The 22,192-nt window shown below is 37.3% G+C and overlaps 2 protein-coding genes across 6 annotated transcripts; one reads left to right on the top strand and one right to left on the bottom strand.

Annotated features, from left to right (window-relative positions):
- The first annotated feature begins 467 nt into the window (after positions 1–467).
- On the top strand, positions 468–17,692 carry LOC143892252 (uncharacterized). 5 transcript variants are annotated; one of them, XM_077396734.1, is made up of 16 exons: positions 469–779; positions 4,145–4,216; positions 4,882–4,924; positions 5,512–5,596; positions 9,333–9,710; positions 14,516–14,551; positions 14,637–15,263; positions 15,343–15,495; positions 15,577–15,636; positions 15,713–15,826; positions 15,899–16,296; positions 16,428–16,515; positions 16,593–16,688; positions 16,807–17,019; positions 17,102–17,196; positions 17,284–17,692. In XM_077396734.1, the coding sequence occupies exons 6-16, from the start codon at positions 14,522–14,524 to the stop codon at positions 17,432–17,434; spliced, it is 2,025 nt and encodes a 674-aa protein (XP_077252849.1). In that variant the 5' UTR covers positions 469–779; positions 4,145–4,216; positions 4,882–4,924; positions 5,512–5,596; positions 9,333–9,710; positions 14,516–14,521; the 3' UTR covers positions 17,435–17,692. The 5 variants fall into 5 exon arrangements, with proteins under 5 accessions (XP_077252848.1, XP_077252849.1, XP_077252850.1 ...); XM_077396735.1 differs by lacking the exon at positions 5,512–5,596; XM_077396736.1 differs by lacking the exons at positions 4,145–4,216; positions 4,882–4,924.
- A 1,455-nt stretch (positions 17,693–19,147) lies between these two features.
- LOC143892251 (large ribosomal subunit protein eL14y-like) lies at positions 19,148–22,192 on the bottom strand. Its single transcript, XM_077396732.1, has 5 exons — positions 22,049–22,192; positions 21,830–21,931; positions 20,242–20,371; positions 20,053–20,165; positions 19,148–19,415 (listed from the first exon to the last, which is right to left on the bottom strand). The coding sequence occupies exons 1-5, from the start codon at positions 22,049–22,051 to the stop codon at positions 19,359–19,361; spliced, it is 405 nt and encodes a 134-aa protein (XP_077252847.1). The 5' UTR covers positions 22,052–22,192; the 3' UTR covers positions 19,148–19,358.

Here is a 22,192-nt window from a genome sequence, read left to right as displayed (position 1 = left end):
GCCACAACTCTGACCGAGAAGGCACCTTGTATATCAGATTATAATTTTATGTTACATCCCTTCACTTTTAGATGATGTGTGCATTTGGTTCTTCTTCTCTTGCTTATCTCTGCTTGATGGTACTCTGTTGGAGTCCTCTCTTTTTAGGAGCATGTTCCCCTTTCTTTTTCTGGCTATTTAAGCCCCCCTAGTTGTAATTCTTCTTCTGTTCAATGAATTCTGATATGGGTCTTGCCTAACCCCAGCTTACCGATAGAATAAAAAATAAAAAAAGTTTAGGGAAATATTATCAGCACTACTGTATTTTGATGAGGGCACTCCTCACTATATTAAAAGTACTGTATGGCCCGCACCATAGGATGATCCAAACCGTTCATTAGATGGGACAGCCCAAATAGGTTGTTCCCAAAAAATTATTTCCATAGGTTGACCCTTACCCTCCGACATTAAACAAGTTAAGATGAAGGAAGATGATAAATTCGCACGACCTGTAGGATGATTCGCACCCATTATTATTTGAATTGCTGTGGCGGCCTTTTAACGTTTTTTTGACGTCAAATCACGTTACCAGGGGCGCGAATCATCCTACAAGGGATGCGAAAGGAAGGAAATAAAAAAAAATCCCATGTGTCAACCCTCTGAAGTGCTTTTTTCTACTCAGCTCCCTCTCGTTCTCAAAACCCGAAATGCCAAAAGGCCAAAAAACTCAAGTAAGAGTCTCAAATCCAGAAGATTTATGTAAAGATCGATGCGTATCTCTTCTCTCTTTATTTTCCGAGGTTCGTCTCTTTTCACTTTGTTTCATTGTATTTTTAGGGTTTTTTTTTTTTTTTTTCTAGTTCAGTGAGAGATCCCTCTGTCTGTAGAAACAACCTAGGTACCAAAGAAGAAAAATGTAATAAACCTGTGTAGGGTAAATCTTTGATGCATTTTCAAAGAAGAAATTTTTAATAAACATGTCTAGAGTAAATCTTTTTTAAATTTAAGTAATTTGATTTCTTTTACATAGATTTATCTGTTAAGATTTTTTTTTTAATGTCATTGGAGTTTGATTCAGATGGACGAATATGATAAAATGAAGTAGAAAATGATTGCTTTTGGAGTGCTCAAGTTGAATGGTATAGGGTTTAGGGTGGGGTTTATGCTTGAATCTGAGAGAGGGTGGGTGTTTGGGATTTCGGGTTTAGGGTCTATGCTTGATTCTGATATAGGGTGTGGGTCTAGGGTTTATGCTTGAATATGAGATAGGGTGGGTGTTTAAGGTGTAGGGTTTGGGGTTTGGGGTTTAGGGTTTAGGGTTTAGGGTTTATGCTTGAATATTAGAGGGTTGGTGTTTAGGGTTTAGGGTGGGTGTTTGCGATAAATACATGGAGGGAATATGTTTTGTGGAATTTCCCAATAGCCATGGATTTCCTTGGAATATTATGAAAAATGGAATTATGATGATGATATTTTATTTTTCGTACTTTCATTTTTTATGAGTAATTTGAAGTGAATTCACTGCCGTGTTTTGATCAGAACTCATCTTCTTATAGTTACTGAAAGTTTCCAAGGACAATTGTCAAGCAGACTGTACGCAAGAATTTATCAGGATTGTTCTTCAGATTGCCATTCTAGTTCGGGACATAGGCTTTGTTGAGTTGAGTTGAGTTGAGTTGTTCTTCAGATTGCCATTCAGTAAACTCAACCCCGATTTTGTTAAATCAGTGAGAGATCAGTTTTCAACCTATAATAAAATGTTACTCATCTGTCGGGAAGGATCAGGGTCACTAGATGTTTTTCTTGGTGCTATTCATCATTTTTTCTCGCTGTGATGAACCAGATCAGCTGCTTCCTATAGAACAGGCAGTGCATGCTTACTTACTAAAATTTGATTGTCATTGTAGTTTATTGATAACCAGGTTAGGTCTTTGATAGATTATCAGGTAATTGTTTTGTTCGGATGATGGCCACATCTCCTCATCAAAGGAAAATAGGTAATTGCCGCAGGATATGTGGCTAAGTGGGGGATGAAGCAAGGCTGGTGTGATATGTGTTAATGATCTTAAAAAGGAGAACATGCATATACACACAACTACACAAGAAAAGCTCCGGAAAACTCTCTCCATAGAAACAGACTCCCGAGAGTAGCTGTGCAATGACCCTTACTAATGTCTTCCTCCTCTTAATGTTAGAATACAAGATTGGTATCAGAGCTCTAAATCTAGACAAGCTTCGAATGCCAATATGATCCTTCTTGAGGCAAACCTTTAGAAGCACGAAGCGGGGGCGGGGGCGGGGAAGCGTGGGGTCTAGAAAAGTCTAAGGTTGGGAGCGCCATGGGAGCGCCTATGTAATATTTATGTTGGGCCTCAACAACTGATGGTTAGAACTTTGAGCAAGGTAGGCCCTACTAAAAAAGACTACGTGCACATACATACAGACACCATATAAAAGTATTTATTTAAAAATTCATTAGGGCTCATGTCGTTCAAAGATCCAAACCGTTCATTTATCGGGTCTTGATGTAAATAAGTATTTCCCCAAAAATAATCTCTATAAGAGGATCCTAACCCTTCGATTTGTAGAGGTTTATATATATGGTGTCATTGTTTGTCTACAGATCGGATCATTAGGATTGTCCTATGGAGAAGATTTTATGGGCAAGGCCTATTTTTGTTGAGGCCCAACCAATGGTTGCCTTGTTCATAGATCTAAACCATTCAATTGTTGGGCCCCATCAAGATTTTGCGTTGAGATAGTGAGAGTACCAATTATGCGAACTTATCACCACCCTTAAAATAAGCCGTGAATGGCTGAGATTAGAAAATTGGTTTTTAAGTTAGACTAATCTTAGTCATTCACATGAAAGTGGATGCTGAGATTAGAAAATTGGTTTTTAAGTTAGACTAATCTTAGTCATTCACATGAAAGTGGATGGCTGAGATTATAATAATATATGTGATTCATTTATTTTTCAATTCCCAAATGCCTATGATACATTATTAATAAGCATGTTTAAAAAAATAATGAGTGCCCTTATCAAATTAAGGGAATGCCAAATATCATTCATAAAACTTTTTATTTCAAATTACTGAACTTTTTCTCTCTCTAGAAGGAGGAGAAGAAATGGAACTCATATTTTATTCGAACAGTAGAGAGGAAAGAGATTAGGAAATCAAGAAGGTAAGTGACATATTATCCCCCTTTTTTTACTAGGGACAGCCCCCTCTAGTGCAAAATTGTACTAATGAATATACTATAGAGGGCTGTCCCAAGTAAACAAAGGGGCTAAAATATCATTTCCCAAACAAGAATTCGAGAACACCACCTTCAACGAGGGGGCTTTATTGCCTTTCCAAAAACACCTTTTCCAGAAATTTCTATTTTCATTTCTGGAGAAAGGGTAATATGTTATTGTTATACATGTACTTGCCATTTTAGTAAATGTAAAAATGAAAGAACCCTAGCTTTTTAGGAAATGTAAAATTGAAAGAACTATAAACTACATGACCGCCATTGGGAAGAGGCGAGGCATTGGGAAGAGACAAAGGGGTTTTCGTGTGCAGTAGGGAGGATTCAATCGCCTTCCTACGTGCAATCTGAATTTTGGAGCACCATCTGTGATGAAGAGTCAATAGCCTTCTATAGAACATAAAAAAATAAGAGATTTTTTGGGCTCCACAAGGTCAGATTCTTCACCGATCTCCCCAAGTCTTTTGTTTTTAGTTTTGTCTCTATTTCTTTTTTGAAAAAACTTTCATAATCTCTAGGTTTTTTCTTTCTTTGTTTTTTTTTTTTCTATTCCGAGCTCTATTTGGGGGCGCAATCCTTAGTCGCTCCTTAGGGAGGAGCGTGGAATCGCGGTTCTCACATGGGAGCGGCACCCATGTGCACGATTCCTGCTTCTAAGGGCAAACCTGACAACCGTTGAGTAAATGTCTTGATAATATATGATGTTTCTGTGTATGAACCCCTTGGCAACTGTGAACACCCGAAATTTTGATGCCCAAAATACCCCTACTTATAATTTCGCGCCCCTTTGAAAGGGGAGGCCGTTTTTGTCTTTTAGAAAGCCATTAGGGTTAGAACTCTTAATAAGAAAGCTATAAATACATCCTTTAGGGTTCTCCAGAACATATCTCAACCCTAATTGTTTCTGCAGCCCTCGAAGAGAGACAAGTTCGTGAGAATGGCTTGGGAGAATCAATCGCAGAGCCTTCGTCTACGAATCCGGGTAAGAACTTCGAGTCTTAATTGTTTACATAGTTAAAAGAACTAAAGAAAAGAATATGATTAATCTATTAGGATTGGTGTGTGTGTTGATCTAGGGATGGATTCATAGATCCCTAAGAGAATATAATTTAGAATATGGAACTAGAATATTGAGGGTTTAGATTAATCCCTAAAAAGCTTAGATTAATTATGATAAATAAATCTGAGACTTTTGGAGCGTGAAATTGGATTAGATGGATTCCTCTCGTCGATATGAATCCAACGGACCCAGCCACGCGCGAGTTGGAGCTAAAACGAAAAAGTTATGGCATTTTGAAGTTTTCGGGACGAATCTGGAATTTTTCCGAAAAACCCAGTATGCGACCTTCAGACTTCCGAAGGGGTGCCAGTAGAACTGATTTGTGACCTTCGGACTTCCGAAGGGGTGCCACTAGAATTACCCTGAAATGTTGTGAAACTTTGAAAAGTCATAACTTCTTCATCTCTTATCCGTTTTCGATGCTCTTGTGCTCTATAGACTCAACAGAAGACGTACTTTATGATAAAAATAGATTCAAGAATGTTCGAAGACTTTATAATAATGATAATTCCAGAATAGTAAAAATGTACCATAAGACTGATATTGATAATGGAACTCATAGGGAATGTGCCTAATATTGACTGTAGGTAACCAAGGTGTTATGTGAAAAGGAATCGAACTGCAATCGAGGTGAGTAATAAGGGACTATACTGATGAGTTATCCCAAACCCTTTTTGACAATATTCTCTTTGTTCACATGCTTTACTGTTTGAAAACCAATTCAGATTATTGATTATTGCACCCTATTGGATATTGAAAATCATGATACCTTATAGATTGAGATTGTACACCCATTAACCTCTTTGAATCACATGCTATTGAATACCTGACCCTTCTGAATATCGAATCAGTGTTTCTTGAGATGCTAGTTTATTTCTGGACCCTTAGCCACTGGGGGAATGCATAATACCTTTGGCACTTAGATACCACTGGCCAGTGTAATTACTGTCATATAGTAGACATATATTGAATCAATAAACATAGCACTATCGACGTCTCAAGAAACTCTGACCTATCGAATTTGACACCTATATCGAATATTGAAATTGAATGATGCCTTATTTCTGAAATTGATGCCCATTGAACTACCAATTACTGTTATCATTGAATGCCCTATTGCCAATTGACTATTGTTGTCTTTGAAGCCATATCTGTTAGTGTAGTTTCTTATTATCTCACATGAGCGCGTTTAGCTCACCCTTATTTAACAATTTCAGATCCTGCGGAGTGATTCCAAATTGAGGTTGGAGCGGAACGAGAGACTTTTGGAAATTCCAGTTATTTGCTTTATTTACATATTTAGTGAGTATTTGCTTTAGTAGGCATTAGATAGATATAGACAAATTTTATTTCAGTATTTGGGATGAGAGGAGACTGAATTTGATGTAATAGACTAGACATATGTTGGCTGGATAGTTTATGAATGATTAAGAACTATGGATTTTAATTTATTATGGATTGAGCATGGTTTTGTTTTATCGTTAGCCTTGGATGCCTGTGAAGGCAACTTTACAGGTATGTGGCGCTATCGCACCTCTAAGCCTTGTGATTGTAAATTAATATGTTTGTGAGTGGCTTGGGGTGTGACAGCAACTATCCGGGCTTTGAACTTTTCAATGAACCAATCAAACTTATATTTCTTTTGTAGCAACCATTTACACCCTAGGCTTTTTTCCCTTAAGGTAAGTCACACAGCTCCCATACCTATTCCTTACAATGGAATCAATTTCCTCTCTTATGACATCTAACCAATCTGTTGACTCTCGTGATTGGATCGCTTCGTCGAAGTCCATGGGATCTGAAAGTTAATAGACGGGATTTGGGCACAACTGAATCCAAACATGTCCATTGGATCCACATCCTAAGGTCTGAAATTATTTTGAATCATGACCTAGGCATAGCCACAAAATCTGACGGAGCATCCTAGGTCCAAACATCTGGTGTACCAAAATACATAGTTGTCAAACTCTTACGAGTCGTACAAGTCAAGTCTCGAGTCGAGTCGAGTTGTTGGGCTTTCGAGTCGAGTCGCATGGGCGACTCGCCTCTGTTGAAGTCTCTGACGAGTCGTTTGGTGACTCTTACGAGTTGCTACGAGTCGAGTCGAAAAAATAAGACTCCTACGAGTCAAGTCGAGTCGCTGGGTCTAGGCTTTGTTGTTTTGATGGTTGAAAACTTTGAAGTTGGAACTTAGAACTTCATTATTATTATTTTAAATAGTAGGCAATTACATTAAATGCGAAAAAACACCGAGGGGGTCTATACAAATAAAGAGAAAGAAAAAGAAAGATAAGAGCTAGCCCCACTGGAGAGGTCAAGAGGGAACGAAGTCAAATAGCTCAACTCTCTCCCTCGAGACACCATCTCTAGCTAAATGGTCCGCCACACCATTAGCCGACCGCCTAACATAATGGAAAGAAATCGATACATGCCCGCCCTGACTTGGATCCCATCGAAGAGAGAGGCAAATCTTCAAGGGAAGGAATGAGAGCTACTATGCCACCTTATCACGTTGAGCGAGTCTCTTCTACCACTACCTATTCAAATCTTCATTCTCAAGATACCTTATTCCTTGGTAGATAGCACGAACTTCAGCTTCATTAGCGTCTGCGACACCAATGGGATCTGCAAAAGCCCATTTCATAGCTCCAAATTCATCCTTCAAGACTCCCCCAATTCAGGCAGGAACAGGGTTCCCCATGTTAGACCCGTCAAAGTTTAGCTTCAAAAAACCATGTGCGGGAGGCTCCCAGTCTTGGACAATCTTGGGTTCTTGGCCTGAAACACCACAAATCTCCTTCCAACTATACTATAAATCATGGGCAAATACAAATCTAAAGCAAGGAAGGGTTTTCACCCATGAATAAGTTCCAACCAAAACTTAATTATTTTTGTGCATGCAAATTACAAGCATAATTATATTTTTAGCTAGTGCTTTATCTACGTGCTATCGGGTTATGTTTTTTACATGCTTCATCTTTTGATATATAATTATATTTTTTCAATTAAATTTCTATTCTTGCCAAAAACTCTTACAAGTCACGAGCCATAAAATTAAGAAATCAAGTCACGGGTCGAGTCAACTATACCCTTCATTTTTGTTTATTTATATCTATTCGTGAGGGGTAATTTCGTAGCATTAAAAACCCTATTCAAAATGACATTTTATTCTTCTTTTCATTTCAACAACTATTCTTATCTTTCTCTCCCTCTAGTTTTCCCTGCCTTAACATTGTACAATGTATGTAGGACCTAGGACACTCCAATAGGCGATCCGATTCAAAATGGATTGTGGAGACTTAAGAAGGATAGGATCCGACCGATAAGAAATTTAAACGGATCTGGGCCAAGACATAGGTGGATCCTATCCGAAGTGGATCCATTGACACCCCTATCAATCATTAGGCATATTGGATATGGCCAACCGTATTAGAGTTGCTTATACTCTCTTGCATATAGAAAGAGTAAGGACTGACATTGTGGTTGTCTAATTATAAGAGTGATGATACCTTCACCCTTACTGATGTTGGCACAACCATGTTTTGATAATTGCAGTCTTTTATTATATTCTTGAACTCATAACTCATAACTGAAGTGATTTTGAAGGGAAAAGACTCTGCTAACCTACTAAAACAACTCTACTAACCTCCTGTGACTTAAACAAACTTAAATAACATTCTAAAAATTAAATAGAACTTTTTTAATATTAATGATGTGCCGTATCTTCTTAACTCCTTGATTCTCCATGGCATTTTGGATTGTCCATTATAAAAAAGACTCCTAATCCTTGTTGAAAACAACTCCTAGTCTAATTAAAACTCTTATTATACTTAACTACTAACTCCTCATTGAAGTAAAATTCCTAGTACATGGACCCTCCCTTCTAGATGTAAAGTAGGATTTTTCAAACCCACTAGGGCTCTCTTATGTTGCATTGTGGACCCTTGTGGCTACTTAACAACTTAAATGTTTAATCTTAAATTACTTAAATGCCCCTAGCCCCTATCACTTGAGATTTTCGTAATAATGTGTGGGACTGTGGGCCCTATTTTAAGTACCTCAACTCAACTCAACTAAGCCTTTGTCCCAAACTAGTTGGGGTACCTTGCCCTCTTTTAAGTACCTACAATATAAAAAAAATTGATATTTGTGAGAAAATACCGTGATTCCCCTCCTATAACTTAAGAGACTTTAAAAAAAAACTAAATGACTTTAAAATTATAAAATGGGCCCTAGGATGGGCTCCATCAAAAAGACGATTGTTTGCGCAAAGTTAGCATTCTATTCTTTCTCATGAAATATTTTTTATTTTAAAAATTAATTATTTTCTTTATTTTTGTTCGAAAATCCTTTAAAATAGGATTAACTATATTTTTGACAAAAAATACTTATCATATATTCATTGTAGCTTCTAAATTTTTATTCTTGCCCAGTCTACCGGTCAATCGAGTTAGAATTTGTTTATTTAAATTTTTTTTTTATTGTTTTATTATAAATTCTTTAGATTTCCATCACTCTATTGTACTCTATTATATTCTACTTTTTTTTTATAATATTAATGAATGGAGTGGCTTTTTTTATTATTATTATATTGTGTGTTTATTTGAAGCATATGTATATGTGGTTGGTTGTATATATATTTTCCAACAAGCGTAACAATTCATATTGTTAGGTGTTTGATCCAGTTAAAGAATTATGGATGATCGCCTTTTCGTAAGTGTAAGTGTGTATTTGTGCTTATTCTAGCTTTTACCGAAGTTTCGTCTTGAATTTTCACCAGTTGCATGCTTTTCATAAATTTTCATGATTTTACAGGATTCACTTAAATCTATGACCGATTTGACATGTTCTCATTTTTGTGGCAACTTACATGCATATTGAAATCAACATTTAAACCATGCTCTCAGAAAACAAGAAATACTAGATTGGATCATATGAGCAGAATCCTAAATTTAAGATTTTAGAGAAGAATACTAACTGCTTTCAGAATCCTATTTGCCCTAACATGCACTTTCCCTCGGTCTCCCTATCTTTGCAGAACGAACAAAACAAAAGAAGAACGAAAAAGATGTTGGGCTAGGATGAATTCAAAGAATCAAAGTTGTTAAGATGTTGGGCTGGATTAATTCAAAGAATCGAGGTTGTTAATTGGATGGAAGGAGAAGGTCAAAGATCAATGGCGAAGAACCAGAGAGCATGCAGAGACGTACCCGTATACATGGGCTTCGTACCTTGTCGTATACAGCAGCCTCACCGTATACACGACATGCAGATGGAGAAAACTTCGAATACGGAGAATAGGGTTCGAGTTTTGCAAGAGAGATTGAGAAAGCTCGTTGAAGCTGAAGATACTGCTGCTAATTCAACCAGTGCTGCTCTATCGACGTAGAAATCGCCTGATCAATCGCTCCAATAGGTAGATGTTCCAATCTGTTGTTCTTATCCTTGATTAGTGTTTTGATTCATTCTTGGAAAAAGTGTAGGGTTTTGGTATTAGGTACAATTTAGTAACCACATGACTCTCTTCTGTGGTTGGAATCAGAAAATTCGAGAAATTATATGCAAATCAGTATGTCGGAATTGGCTTTTAAATTTAATTAGCAATTCAAATTTGGTCCTGAGATTATGAGATTTTTCGAATGATGAGCCTGTTTGCTACTGTCGTTGTGTTACTTATGATGAATTTGATTCAATGTCTTAAAAGAAAGTAATTTCAAGCAGTGTTGGATGGGTATAGTTGATAGCATGTTGTAATTAAATCAAAACACAAGAAAGAAAGAGAAATCAAAAAAAAATTTTGTGTTATTTTGTTTTTAATCTTTGTTGTTTATTTGTCATTTTAGTTTTAGTGTTGACCAAGCTTGAGAGAATGTTTTTTTTCAAGAAGGTAGTTATTAGGAAGAAGATCATAGTTTGGTGTATAGTGGCAATTTACAAACCATAATACAGTTACAATCAATTGTGTAATTTTGAAACAATATCCGGCCAGATCACAAAGCGAAGTGTGATGAATTTGTTGTTGTTGGCTGCTTACCCTACATGTCTAAAGTGTGAATACAAATACATGCCTCTATCCTCTTTGGTAACTAAATTAGAAACATTGTGTCCGTTGCTTGTTTTAGTTTTAAAGTCTTGTGTGATTATCTAGTTAAGTTAATTACTTTCTTGCATGCGTCTATTGTATCATTCATTGGCAGGAAGAAAGTTCAAAACAGCCCTCATCTTTGAATACTGAGCAATTGTTTCTCACTGGCCTTTGAAAAAAATGTATTAATTGTTGGTTTTGATATACGTTTCAGCCGCCAGGGAAATAGAAAGAAATATGTCCGTTCCGGCCATAAAGTTCGATGGGAATCTTGTAAAATCATGGAAATTTATGAAAACGCATTAAAATTTAGAAAATGCTAGATAGCCACTTATACACATAAAAATCATCACATAAGCAAGACAGCCATCCATAATGGTTCAACAATGTCCAACACTTAGTGACGTGTGAAAAATAGGTTCATTCCAAGCTCAACAAGTATGCAATCACATAAATATATGCTTCAAATTGATGTAGGACCGGGAAGAGAAATAGAAGAAAGGGAAGAGAAATAGAAGAAAGAGGGGGAAAAGAGAAGAAGGAGAGAAAGAGAAGGAGAAGAGTAGACAAGAATAGGAGGAGAAGAAGTAGAAGAAGAGGGAAAGAATAGAAGAATAAAGGAGAAGAATAGAGGAAGAAAGAAATATGGGGGAGAAACTCTCAATTCAATTAATCATCCAAAAGTTTAGTCTTTTAAGAATTCCTAAAAGACTAAACTTCATAATTCTAATTAACATGGAAAATAAAATCCTGGAAACTAAAATAACATGGAAATAAATATCTAAAAGTCCTATTGGGCAAATATGCCTCTTATTGGGCCTACAATCTGCATCATAAATAGACATGAAATATAGGAAATTTTGACAAGTAGACTGATTCACTGTAGTCCTGAAGTTTTTATATTACATTCATAGTATCTTGCTCGTCATGACCAAAACGAGACTGACATGACTAAAATTTCTGTCAAAATATTGTAATAATCTACTTCTATGGAATATCATTGTGGTAAAGAAAACCAAAGCATGAAGCCGAAATAGGCATGTTTCCTCCGAATTTTGATGGCATAATTTGAACTTAGTTGTTGTGTACTTGCTATTGTACGTGCCAATCTCAAATCTAGTGGTTTATTATGTTCAATATTTTCTACTTATCTCCAGTAATCTGGGATTGAGCTTATGACCTCAATATCGTGACTTCTGACCTGTGTGTTCAAAGCTACCACTCCAATTTTTTTAGTTCGGGCTTCCAACATGTTCTTTTCATGGTTACATTTCAATTTCATGAAGTAGAGCAGAGGGGACTGGTTTCAGACCTAAGAAGACGGGAAACACGAATCCCTGGTGACCCGAAATGCGCTTCCCTAAACATGGAAACGCATTTCCCAGGAAGTGGGAAGCGCTTCCTATGTTTCGGAAACACACTTCCCCACATTTGGGGAAGCGTGCTGTTTCCCATTTCGGAAACGCGATCTCGGGAAACATGCTTCCCATAGGCGTTTCCTGCAACTCTGTTTCAGACTGTTATATATGCTTATGAAATTAAGACATAAAGTTAAACTAGGTTGTTTGATATGATGCCCAGATACCAAATACAGGTACAAAGATACAAATAATGGTATGGTTCTGATCTTGTTTTCCAAAAGCCTGGATGCACTACAAGCATTGTATCTTGTTTTCTTTTTCTTTTTTTGAATGGTAGCATTGTATCTTGTTTTGAACATGAATGCATAACAAACATGTGCAAGCCAAGGAAACAATTCACTATAGCCTTAAATGTTTACAAGATGAAGATATGGCTCGTAAGTAAATTTTTTGGATGTGTCCCGTGTTTGAATCTCTATCATCTTGACACCTGCATGGCTACCTGGTCTCAAAGAGCTAAGTACGGGGCATCAATAGTTATTTGTGTTTATGTTAATACTAGTTTTCTTAGAGGTTTAAGACTTAGACATGCTGTATGGGCTTTGAGAATTGTGCTGATCTTAATTTTTTTTCTGTTTTCATCATAGCATAGTTGCTAAAATATTGATGGTGGTATAAAGAAATCTATTACTCGTCATGTTCTCTCCTCAAAGTGGTTTGTAATATCAAACTGCGAGGTATTCTTAGAAGACCTCGAGGAGAAAGTAACCCTTTTTTACTATATTGCATCAGGATGAGTATGAGTGTAGGATTCGACAAACCCCAACAAGAAAGATTTGTGAATTCGCCAAAATATTTTAATCAATTTTCAATTAATACGTTAAGTAAATACAATGTTTTATTTTAATATAAAAACTTACTATAAGGATGGATAAAAGTCCATACCTACGAGAATTGTAAAGTTATGGTAATAGTATTTTAGAAAAAACAAATAAAAGATAACTAGAAATGTCGTTGTGAATCCTGGTGTATTGGAATTTGAGAGATGTGATGCTGGTACTTTGCCCCTTCAGAAGAATCCATGTAATATTGCTTTTTTTTCCTTTTGAAAGCTTCTTTGGGTGATTAACTTGACTTTAGCTAATGTTATGTTACTACACTCTTTTAATCTTAATGGAGTTGAAGGACTCAAAGCTAATTTTTTTACCATCACTTTATGGTTTGAAGGAGATGTAATTAGTGTCATCAATTAAAGAGATATTATGTAGCTTAACCGGTGTTTAAATACTCAGGCTCTGGAAAGAACTCTACCAAGGTAAAAGGGAATCAACTCGGGCGAGTCAATGATTAACCTGGCCAATTTTCTATTAAATCGTGTATGCCAAAGGAATTTAATCAACTTGGTATGGCAAAAATCGGACTCAAATGAGAACTCGACCAAGGTAAAATGAGTCGACCCCGCAGAGTCATGATTGACACTGCTTGCATCTCCCCGTAGAGTCGGACCAAAAAATCTTCAGCGAACTAAGACCTCCGGTTCTGTGCTATTCTTAGGCGAACAAAGCCCTCCTCCCAACCTGTTCTATTCTCCGGCGAACAAAGACCTTGACCTCCCATTTTGTGCTAGTCTCTGGCGAACGAAGACCACCTCTTGTTCTGTGCTATTATCTGGCAAAGAAAGACCTCCTCCCATTTTGTGCTATTCCCCCGTTGCGTGTGGCATTCGCCGGCTAACCGAACCTTCCCGCTGCGTGTGCTCGTCTCAAGCATTGCTTGCATCTGGCATCAACTTGTTATCCGGCCATTCGACATTTGCCTTCACACCATTTCCGGTCAGACCATCTAAAAGTTAGTCTTCCAAACATCTCAACATTTTCTCGCTTCTTCTGGTTGTCGAAGGTAACTTCTAGATCAGCTAGGTTAAAATTTGAGTTCAACCAGGTTATTTTAGGGATCGAACCCAACCAATCATGCCCAACTTTTCCTTATTGGAACCCTAATTTGGCCAAACCCAAAGTTTCCTAGTAGAACCCTAATTAACCTACTCAAACCCAAGTCTTCCTGCTACGAACCCAATTTGCCCAAACCCAAATTAACATAGTCGAACCGAAATTTGCCCAAACACTTATTCGAACCCAAATGAATATAGTCAACCTAAATTAATTTAATCGAACCCAAATTACCCCGGTCAAACACAAATTTGCCTAAACAGAAAATAACCTATTTAAACCCAAATTAACCTAGTTTAACCCAAATTTGCCTTAACAGAAGATAACCTATTCGTACCCAAATTAATCTAGTCGAACCCCAATTAACCTAGTTGAACCCAATTTGCCCACTCAAACCCAAATTAATTGATTCTAACCCAAATTAACCTAATTGAACACAAGCATTCTTGAGCCGAACCCATAGTTTCCCAAGTCGAACACAAAATTGACCGAGTCTACCCCAACACTGGTTGATTTCCAATTGGCTTCATGATCTTTCAGTCTTTTTTATCTGATTGTACACAATTGTAGTGTTTATGCTAATTATGTGGCCTGATTGTAACTGTTTTGAAGAGTTTCACCATCTTTTTGACATTACTGACTGTTCTGAAGTGATTAATTAATTTTGTAACTATTTTTTTGTTTTTAAAAAGTGCTTAACTAAGGGAAAGGTTTTCAATCACCTTGTTGCTCCAATAACAGTACCTCACAGATTGCAACATTATTCAGCATTTTTTTGGTGTAAATAACATTATGACTTGATTTCTGTGTCTGCAACAATTCTTAGGAGAAGATGGCTGTTGCTGGAACTACAAGAAACAAGGTACATACAATTTGTAGCACATAATAGCGGGTTTATTTTCTCGAACTAATCGTATTCATAATAATTGATGTCAACGTATTTGTAGGAAAAATGCGTCAAGACCAGTTGCTCGCCATTCCAATTCAACGAGGTAATGCAGGGGTTGAAGCGAAAGCTAAAGGATCGGCATTGGGATGTCCTAAATAAGACTCCCTTCGGCCATTTATTTGAATTGGGGGGCATCCACGTCTACCAATCAATTTTAGGACGTCTAGTCAGTCTATGGGACAGTAAGACTAACTCTTTTAAATTAGGCGAGCAATTAGTGTCTTTTGATGCTTCCGATGTAGCATTAGCTTTGGGCTTGAGCATGAGAGGAGAAAGAATATCAGTTTACAGAAGTCGTAAAAAGCTAAATATACCGGGTTGGAGATTCGAGACACCCTCGGCCTCCCGTCAGGAGATCGTTGCTATGATTGACAGCTTAGTAGATAATGATGACAGGGAATCAATAGAGATGACAGTAAAATTATTATTGTTACTACTTTTCAGTACGGTTTTGTTTACTCAAACGATGCATAAGGTTCATGCATCATTCTTCCCCTACATCGACAATATTGAAAGCATAGGCAACTTTGCATGGGCCAATGCGGTGTATGAATATCTTCTAGATTCTTTGAATAGATGTTCGACGAGGAAATGCCGCTTAGCAGGATGCTCGATAGTGATGCAGGTAAATATCTGTATTGTGTTTATAATCATTTTACTCTGTAAAGTAATTTCATGCTTATCTATAGCTTTCTTGATGTCAGGTGTGGATCTTCGAGCACACAAAACTATGGTCCAGCAGTGACCCTAATGCTCTTCCTCGTCTGTTTAAGTGGAAGACTAAATTACATACATTTACTCCAGTCCAGCAAATCCTGATTAAGTTAGTGGAGGACAAGCAGCTAAATCCCTCCCAGGTGATGGATGGTGTATCATCTGTATTCAAACATTGGATTGTTATCACATTATGTTAACCAGAATTGAAAATGATTTTGCAGGTGTTGAGGAGGCTTACACTCCTAAGGATGGAGGAAGCTCTTCTACCTCCAACAGGCCAGGTATAGCAATTGCAATTACAATATTAATCACTTGTGTTCACTTCACATTGATTCTTCTATCTCCTTTTTATGTTAGATACCGGAAGAAATATCTCCTGTAGGGGAGGAAGAAATTGCAGTGATAGTTCAGCAGCGGGTCACAGCTGACGGCGTTGAGGAGCAGCTCATTCCATCGCCAGAGCCTTCAGTGGTACATGTTGGTTATTTAATTTCTATGGCTTGCAAATAAGAGTATTTAACTTGACATATTTTTTTTAACTAGGAATATCCAACTAAGGTATCTGTTGAGCAACGGACCACATTGGATACCGTTGAAGCTGCTGTAAGGAGAGCAGTTGCACCTGAATCAGAGCTGCGACATGAATTAGAAGACATTGGAGAGGAAGAGTCTCAGTCAGTGGTAGTGTTGGATGCTACAGAAGTAGAAGACATTGTAGATGTGGGGTCACAATCAGTAGTGGGAATGGGTAGTATTGAGCGGAATATTAAGGTTGACAAGCCAAGAAAAGCTACCCGGCTCCTACATACATCCTACGCGGCTGGTAACAAGAAGAGGAAAGTTACCGTAATTAAAGCAGATGCCGGGAAAGAATACCTAATGGAAGAGGACACTCCCCTACAGTCGGCTAAGGCTCAAGCGTTCTTAAACCTGGATGAGAGGTAAACTGTTGTATTGGATCAGTAAACTAATTTAATCATTGTTGTATAAACCTTTGTTAGTCACTTTAAACAACTTTACTGAATTCCAGGCATTAGTATCGTCATTTCTTCTTACACTGGTTGTTTTGTAGCGCGGAGGTTGTTAGAAACAGAGTGGAATTCGTTTCAAAATCCGATCTCATGACTCTCTATTCACTAGACGGTTGCCTTCATGGGGTGGTAAGACATTGTTTTAAAACGTAGACAGCTTTTACTTGCGGGGCTAGATTTGTAAACATTTCTTTTTTGTTTTGTAGGTTATAGATATGTATGGAGCGTTCTTGAATGAGAGGGACCAAGTTGCAAGAGAAGCTGGAGCTGGTGCATGTGTTTGCATTAGCAGCCGATACCATGTAAGAGAAATGCGAGTTATTGTTCTAGGATTTAAGTTTTATATGTATGAGAAATTCAGGTTATAACTTATGTATGTGGGTTTTACATCTAAATGTCTGATACATTTTGTTTGTATAGGCATACCTAAACCACTTCAAAGATCACATTAAAATCAATGCCCGCAATCTTTTGAATTGCGTTGATGAGATACTCAATTCCGAACTTAGAAGAATTTTATTGCCAGTTTGCGAAAGCCAGCACTGGATTCTTCTTATGTTGGATGTGGAAGAAAAATCTTTTAAGATATACAACTCTGTCAATTTGTGCTTTAAAGATCGGTTGAAACTCACTGTAAGTATTACCATCACATCGCCAGTCGCTTAATTAATTTTCACATAGGGATAACACCGAAGTTTCACTTATGGATTCACAGATAGAACGATTGACGAGTTATTTCGGAGAACGCAATATGAGCATCGATAATTGGAAGGTAGTAAATATGAGAAAACTACCACGGCAAGACAACAGGTGTGTTCCATTTATTTATTAGGTTGTGTGGATGATCATGTACGTATAATGTAAAGGATCTTAACTTCTTTGATGTTTGGTATGCAGTGTGGACTGTGGCGTCTATGTGATGAAGTTCATGGAATGTCTGTCACGATATAGTACAATTAGCTTTACAAAGAAAGACATTCCTCAACTAAGACGAACACTAGTCGATGGATTTTTGGATGGGTTGTATGGAGAATGTGTACTGAAGTAGAACTTATGTATTGTTGTTGTATAAATAGACTTTGGGATTGTACGTTGGAAAAGAAAGGTTCATGCGAATGTGGCATGTAATGAACAGGTTTTTCCATTTTTTCACATTATATGAAATGTGAACATGTTTTGTGATGTAATGAAAGTGCTTATGAACAGGTTATTTCAATTTTTTTTCATTTTTTTGAACGGGTTATGTAAAATTGTTTCTATTACAGTGGTTGTGAAAGGTTTCTATTGAAGTGTCTATGAACCGACAGTGACCCATGTCTTCCATTCCTTTGTATTGGTGCATCTATTGATGTTAAATGATTTAACAGGAATGTGACAACTGAAGATTGCAGCATGCAAGACCATACGCAGTTTCTTACTGAGTCTGTTTTGTAGGTCAACCATCAAATTGTTCTTGAGTTCAATTTCAGTCTTTTTTTTTTTTTTTTTTTAGTACGACAACATTTACACATGTTATGTCGACAAGGGTCATTTTGATGTGAATTCCTCAACTTTTCAATTATTTTTTGGTAATTTTTCTTAGTTTCGAAAGGTAATTGAAGCTTCCTAACTTGACTAGCTATGATAACCGAGTTCTCAGAAACCTAGAGTGCTAGCATCGGATACGAATACTTGAGTAGAGGTCAAGGATATGCTCATATGCCTAGAATACACCTAATCGGCATCTTTTATATTTCTTCATTTCCCTCGTCTTTGTTCAACAATTTTATACCTTGGTGGTTTGGTGGCGGTGGAAGGAGATGCCTTAAATGTTATTCCTTTGGATTGGCGGTTCTCATCCTCACCGTTGGAGATTCATCGGTTCCTTGATGAGATTTTTTATTGGAAAAAATCCTCCTATGTCGTATTCCAGCATGTTTGACGATCAGCAAATGGTGTAGTAGATCAGTTGGCCAAAGAGAGGGTGGGCAAGGAGTCGTTAGAAATGTTCAATTCATTGCCTCCCCCTAGGCTTGCGGTCCAAGTATTTTTATTTTATTTTTTTTGTCTTCTCTAGTTTTCTTTCTTTCTTTTTCCTCTTTCCTCTTTCTATCGACCATCTCAGTCTTCTTTTATCTAAAAAAAAAAAAAAAAAAAAAAAAGAGGGGGGAGGGGGCATTTTAGTGTCTGGTTGTCCACCTCGCGGAGGTGGGGAGTACCGTTACAAAAATAGAGAGAGAAGAGAGGGTTTTCTTTCTTTTGTTTTTTTTTTTTGGGAGGGGGGGGGGGGGGGGGAGAGTGTCATTACCAATATAGAGGTAACAGAGATGGGGGAAAGAGTGGAGGAGAGAAAAGAACATCGTTCTAAAGAAATCCAAGCAAAATTTCACCTTTTTGTGTTTTTTGCTTGGATTTTATAGGGAGGAGACAAGGATGATATGAACAGACATGTAATGATTAACTGGGAGACATTCCTTGTAGTTTTATTAGATTTTAATGCTATATTGGCAATCAACAAAGGGTTTGCTGATGCGGCACCCAAATGCCAAGCAAAGTGCCTTAGTCATACCGGCTTTTGTGCAACCACACTATAGTTTTTTTTTTCTTTTTTCTTTTTTCTTTCTTTTATATTGCGTGCAGATTGTGGCATTGGAGAATCAGGGATAGCTACATATATCTAACTGTAAATTCTCTGCAATCCTCGCATAATTTTTTGAAGTCTCCCGCTTGATCTTTTTTCGATAACATTTAAAAGGGAGCTGCAAGGTAAGACTTCTGCAAATACATGAGAGAGTTGTTTTGCATGTTGAAAAGCAACAAAAAAAAAAACAGAACTTATGTCTAATAGGGTTCCCCAAAAATGAACCAGAGTACCACTAGTCTTAAATAGTAACAACTCAATCCCCAAACTAACAGAAAGCAACATGGAAATAGCAGCATCCAAATTATAACCAAGACAATTTATAACAAAATTGAGAGATCATGTAGGAATTTCAAGACGTAGCCTGCTTTTTCAGCTTTGCAAGCTCTTGCCTTATCGCTCCACCCCTCTGGAGCACATAAAACATTGTACATATAAGCTTTGAGACAAATGACAAACCTAACTAGAATAGCTGAATGTGCATGAGTCAGGTATAATTTCAAGTTAGACACCAAAAAAAAAGTATAATTTCAAGTTTTTTGAGTCAAGAAAGGTTACAACAATAGCCTGATTTCTTTCATGCTTTCGAGCCCCAATACTCCATTCAGATTTTTTTGTACACCAGGGTTTGGGGAGCAACATGGGTTGAGCTTTTGCTAAAAAATGAATTGGAAACAACCTTAACCAGACCTGATTTTATTGTTAAAGCTCAACCTGAATTCCCAAAAATCAACCCAAGTTGCATCCCTAAACAGGGTACTCATCTGCGAGTTCATCGAGTATTACATTGAATGATTTATTTGAGGAATGATAGATGCGCGGGGTTGGGGGCTCTTTATGCAAGGGCTAAAGAAGAGCCCTTGAATAGATCCACGTCATTAATTGCAACTGAATTCAGTTTCTCAACCGACTTTCAAAATTGACATGGAACTATTCAAGGGCCCTTCTCCGGCCCTTGCATCTATCATTCCTCATTTTACAATGTTTTTTTTTATAAAACATTGATACTTTAACCAAATAAGATGGATGGATGAACTTTCACAGACCTTAATCTTCGCCAACATGACCTTGAAGCGGTCGAAGTCGTTGAGAGAAGCTCTTTTCTTCTGCACAATCAGCTTCCTTCCCCAAGAGCTGTTCTCCCACTTGTTCTTCACATCTGCCATCATTAATACTCCCTTTTAATAGGCAAATGCAAATAATTAAATTATTTTTGTCAAGGACTAATGTTTTACCCGCAGCTTCCATGGCAGCAACCAGAGACTTCTTTTTCGGTATTCTTGGGATATCAATCTTGATATCAGTGAGTGAAAGCCGCTTGAAATTCATTTGGCATCTCACCATGCCAGGCGCATCAATGAGAGCCTATCAAATCCACAATCATCGAATAAGGGATATCAGCCAACCTTATGTTTTATATTTTAAGTAAGCAAGGTAGTCAGAAACATGATAACAGAGAGTCAGCACCATGATGAATTTAAGAGCACTACATTCCTATTCTCCTAGCACAAGGTAACTGATAAGACTCAACTTCATGGCCATAAACTAAAGAGCACTTAATACCCATGTTGTTCCTAGCACGAGGGTAACTAATGAATCAAATCAGTAGCCATAAAAAACAATATATACGGTGGGAGTACAAAACTAATTGGGTAAGAGAGAGAGAGAGAGAGATGTTCTTTTTTATTGATGAAGTTGAGAACAATGGTAACTGATGATGCCTACAGGTAAACATGAAAAGATTGTGCTGAGAATCTGGACCTAATTGGCTGGCATATCTAAGAAACAGAGGAATCCAATAGATACATTTTCCCAACTCTAAGCTTCGTTTCTTTCAACATAAAATGAGCATAAAACAAATTTCACCCAATTTTCCACTTCAAATTTTGGTTAGAGTAGGCACAAAATTAGGTGTTACAGACAATAAGAACCAAGGCCCTCTAAAGTTGACCAGAAAAATCACGCGCAAGATAGCTAACACCTCCATTTCGCAAGAATCCTTAAGACTGATGGCCCAGAGAAAGCCCACTTAGAGGCTCCAAGCTCATCTCTAAGAACTCCCCCGAAACCCACTGAATCTGGATTCTGTACCCCGGATCCGTCAAAATTAGGCATGAGCTCTTCAGCTATAGGGAGATCCATGAGGGAGTTGTGACTAGCAAGGGTGAGATGAGCCCTTCTGCATTTATTATCTATAAGGATAATAAATGATACAAACCTTCCTGAAGGTGAGATGAGCCCTTCTGCATTTATTTTTTTAATTGTGCGTGTTTCTCTCCTTCCAAATCACCCAAATATTCAATAGGAAAGCTAGCCTCCATAATATTCTATCTAGCTCGCCAATGTGATTTTTTCTCATTTATATATATAAATCTGAAAAAAATCTTACGATTTACTCTTCGATACGATTCGGACCCTGATACGATTTATGTTTCGATTCCGGTTTTAAGGCCCTTGTAAATAAGAAAAGAACGAAAACTAGAAAGTTCTAAAATCGTAGACAAAAACCTAACACATTTGACCTAAAATACCATCTAATGACTTAAAAAGACTCTCCATACTTAAAATTTTTGTAATAGATGTGTGAAGCCAATTGAAAACACTCATTACTCAGAGCAATTTAGTGAGTTTGGAGGGAATTCTTAAGCCCAAAAGTTACTATTTCTCTGAAACAATCCCAATGAAAACAAAAAAAAGAACCCTAAACACTCCCCCTCTTTCAGAAAAATCACTCAAGTCACTTCAAAACCCTAAATTGAAAGACTCATATAGGAAGATAAAGACAGATAATCGAAAGAATACGAGACAGAATCGAAAAATTACCCGATTCTGATCTAAAACATCAACGATCACGACAAGCTTTCCATAATCCTTGCCGTAATTCATGAGAGCGACTCTCCCGATCTCCACATATCGCTTGAAAGGCTTCAAAATGAGCCAAAAAAAAAAAAAAAAAAAAAACAGAATCAAAACCCGAACTTTACGGGAAAAAAAACAGATCAGAGAAGAAACTGAAACGGAATTTTGCAGAGATTTTCTTACCATTGTTGAAGATCTGAGAGAGGCTGAGAGTAGGATTTAGGCCTTTTTTCTCTTATCTCTACTGAAAGAGAAATCGTAAGGTTTTGTCCTCCGTTTTAACTAAATGTTGGTCCGATTTATGACCGTCCGATCTAGGGTTTCTGG

The sequence above is a fragment of the Tasmannia lanceolata genome, unplaced genomic scaffold, assembly GCF_043159265.1.
Source record: "Tasmannia lanceolata isolate RefF3 unplaced genomic scaffold, GAP_Taslan_0.1 ptg000015l, whole genome shotgun sequence".
NCBI lineage: Eukaryota > Viridiplantae > Streptophyta > Magnoliopsida > Canellales > Winteraceae > Tasmannia > Tasmannia lanceolata.
Note: the sequence above shows the minus strand (reverse complement) of the source record. Positions and strands in the feature narration are given on the sequence as shown.

Bases quoted from the DNA above. Each gene is read 5' to 3' on its own strand.
- LOC143892252 (XM_077396733.1), top strand. From the start codon at position 687: ATGCCAAAAGGCCAAAAAACTCAAGTAAGAGTCTCAAATCCAGAAGAT. The intron at 16,516-16,592 runs GTAAGACATTGT...TTTGTTTTGTAG, and splicing joins ACGGTTGCCTTCATGGGGTG to GTTATAGATATGTATGGAGC. The intron at 16,689-16,806 runs GTAAGAGAAATG...TTGTTTGTATAG, and splicing joins GCATTAGCAGCCGATACCAT to GCATACCTAAACCACTTCAA.
- LOC143892251 (XM_077396732.1), bottom strand. The intron at 20,372-21,829 runs GTAATTTTTCGA...TGGATTTGATAG, and splicing joins ATGTTTTAGATCAGAATCGG to GCTCTCATTGATGCGCCTGG. The intron at 20,166-20,241 runs GTAAAACATTAG...TAATGATGGCAG, and splicing joins TGCTGCCATGGAAGCTGCGG to ATGTGAAGAACAAGTGGGAG.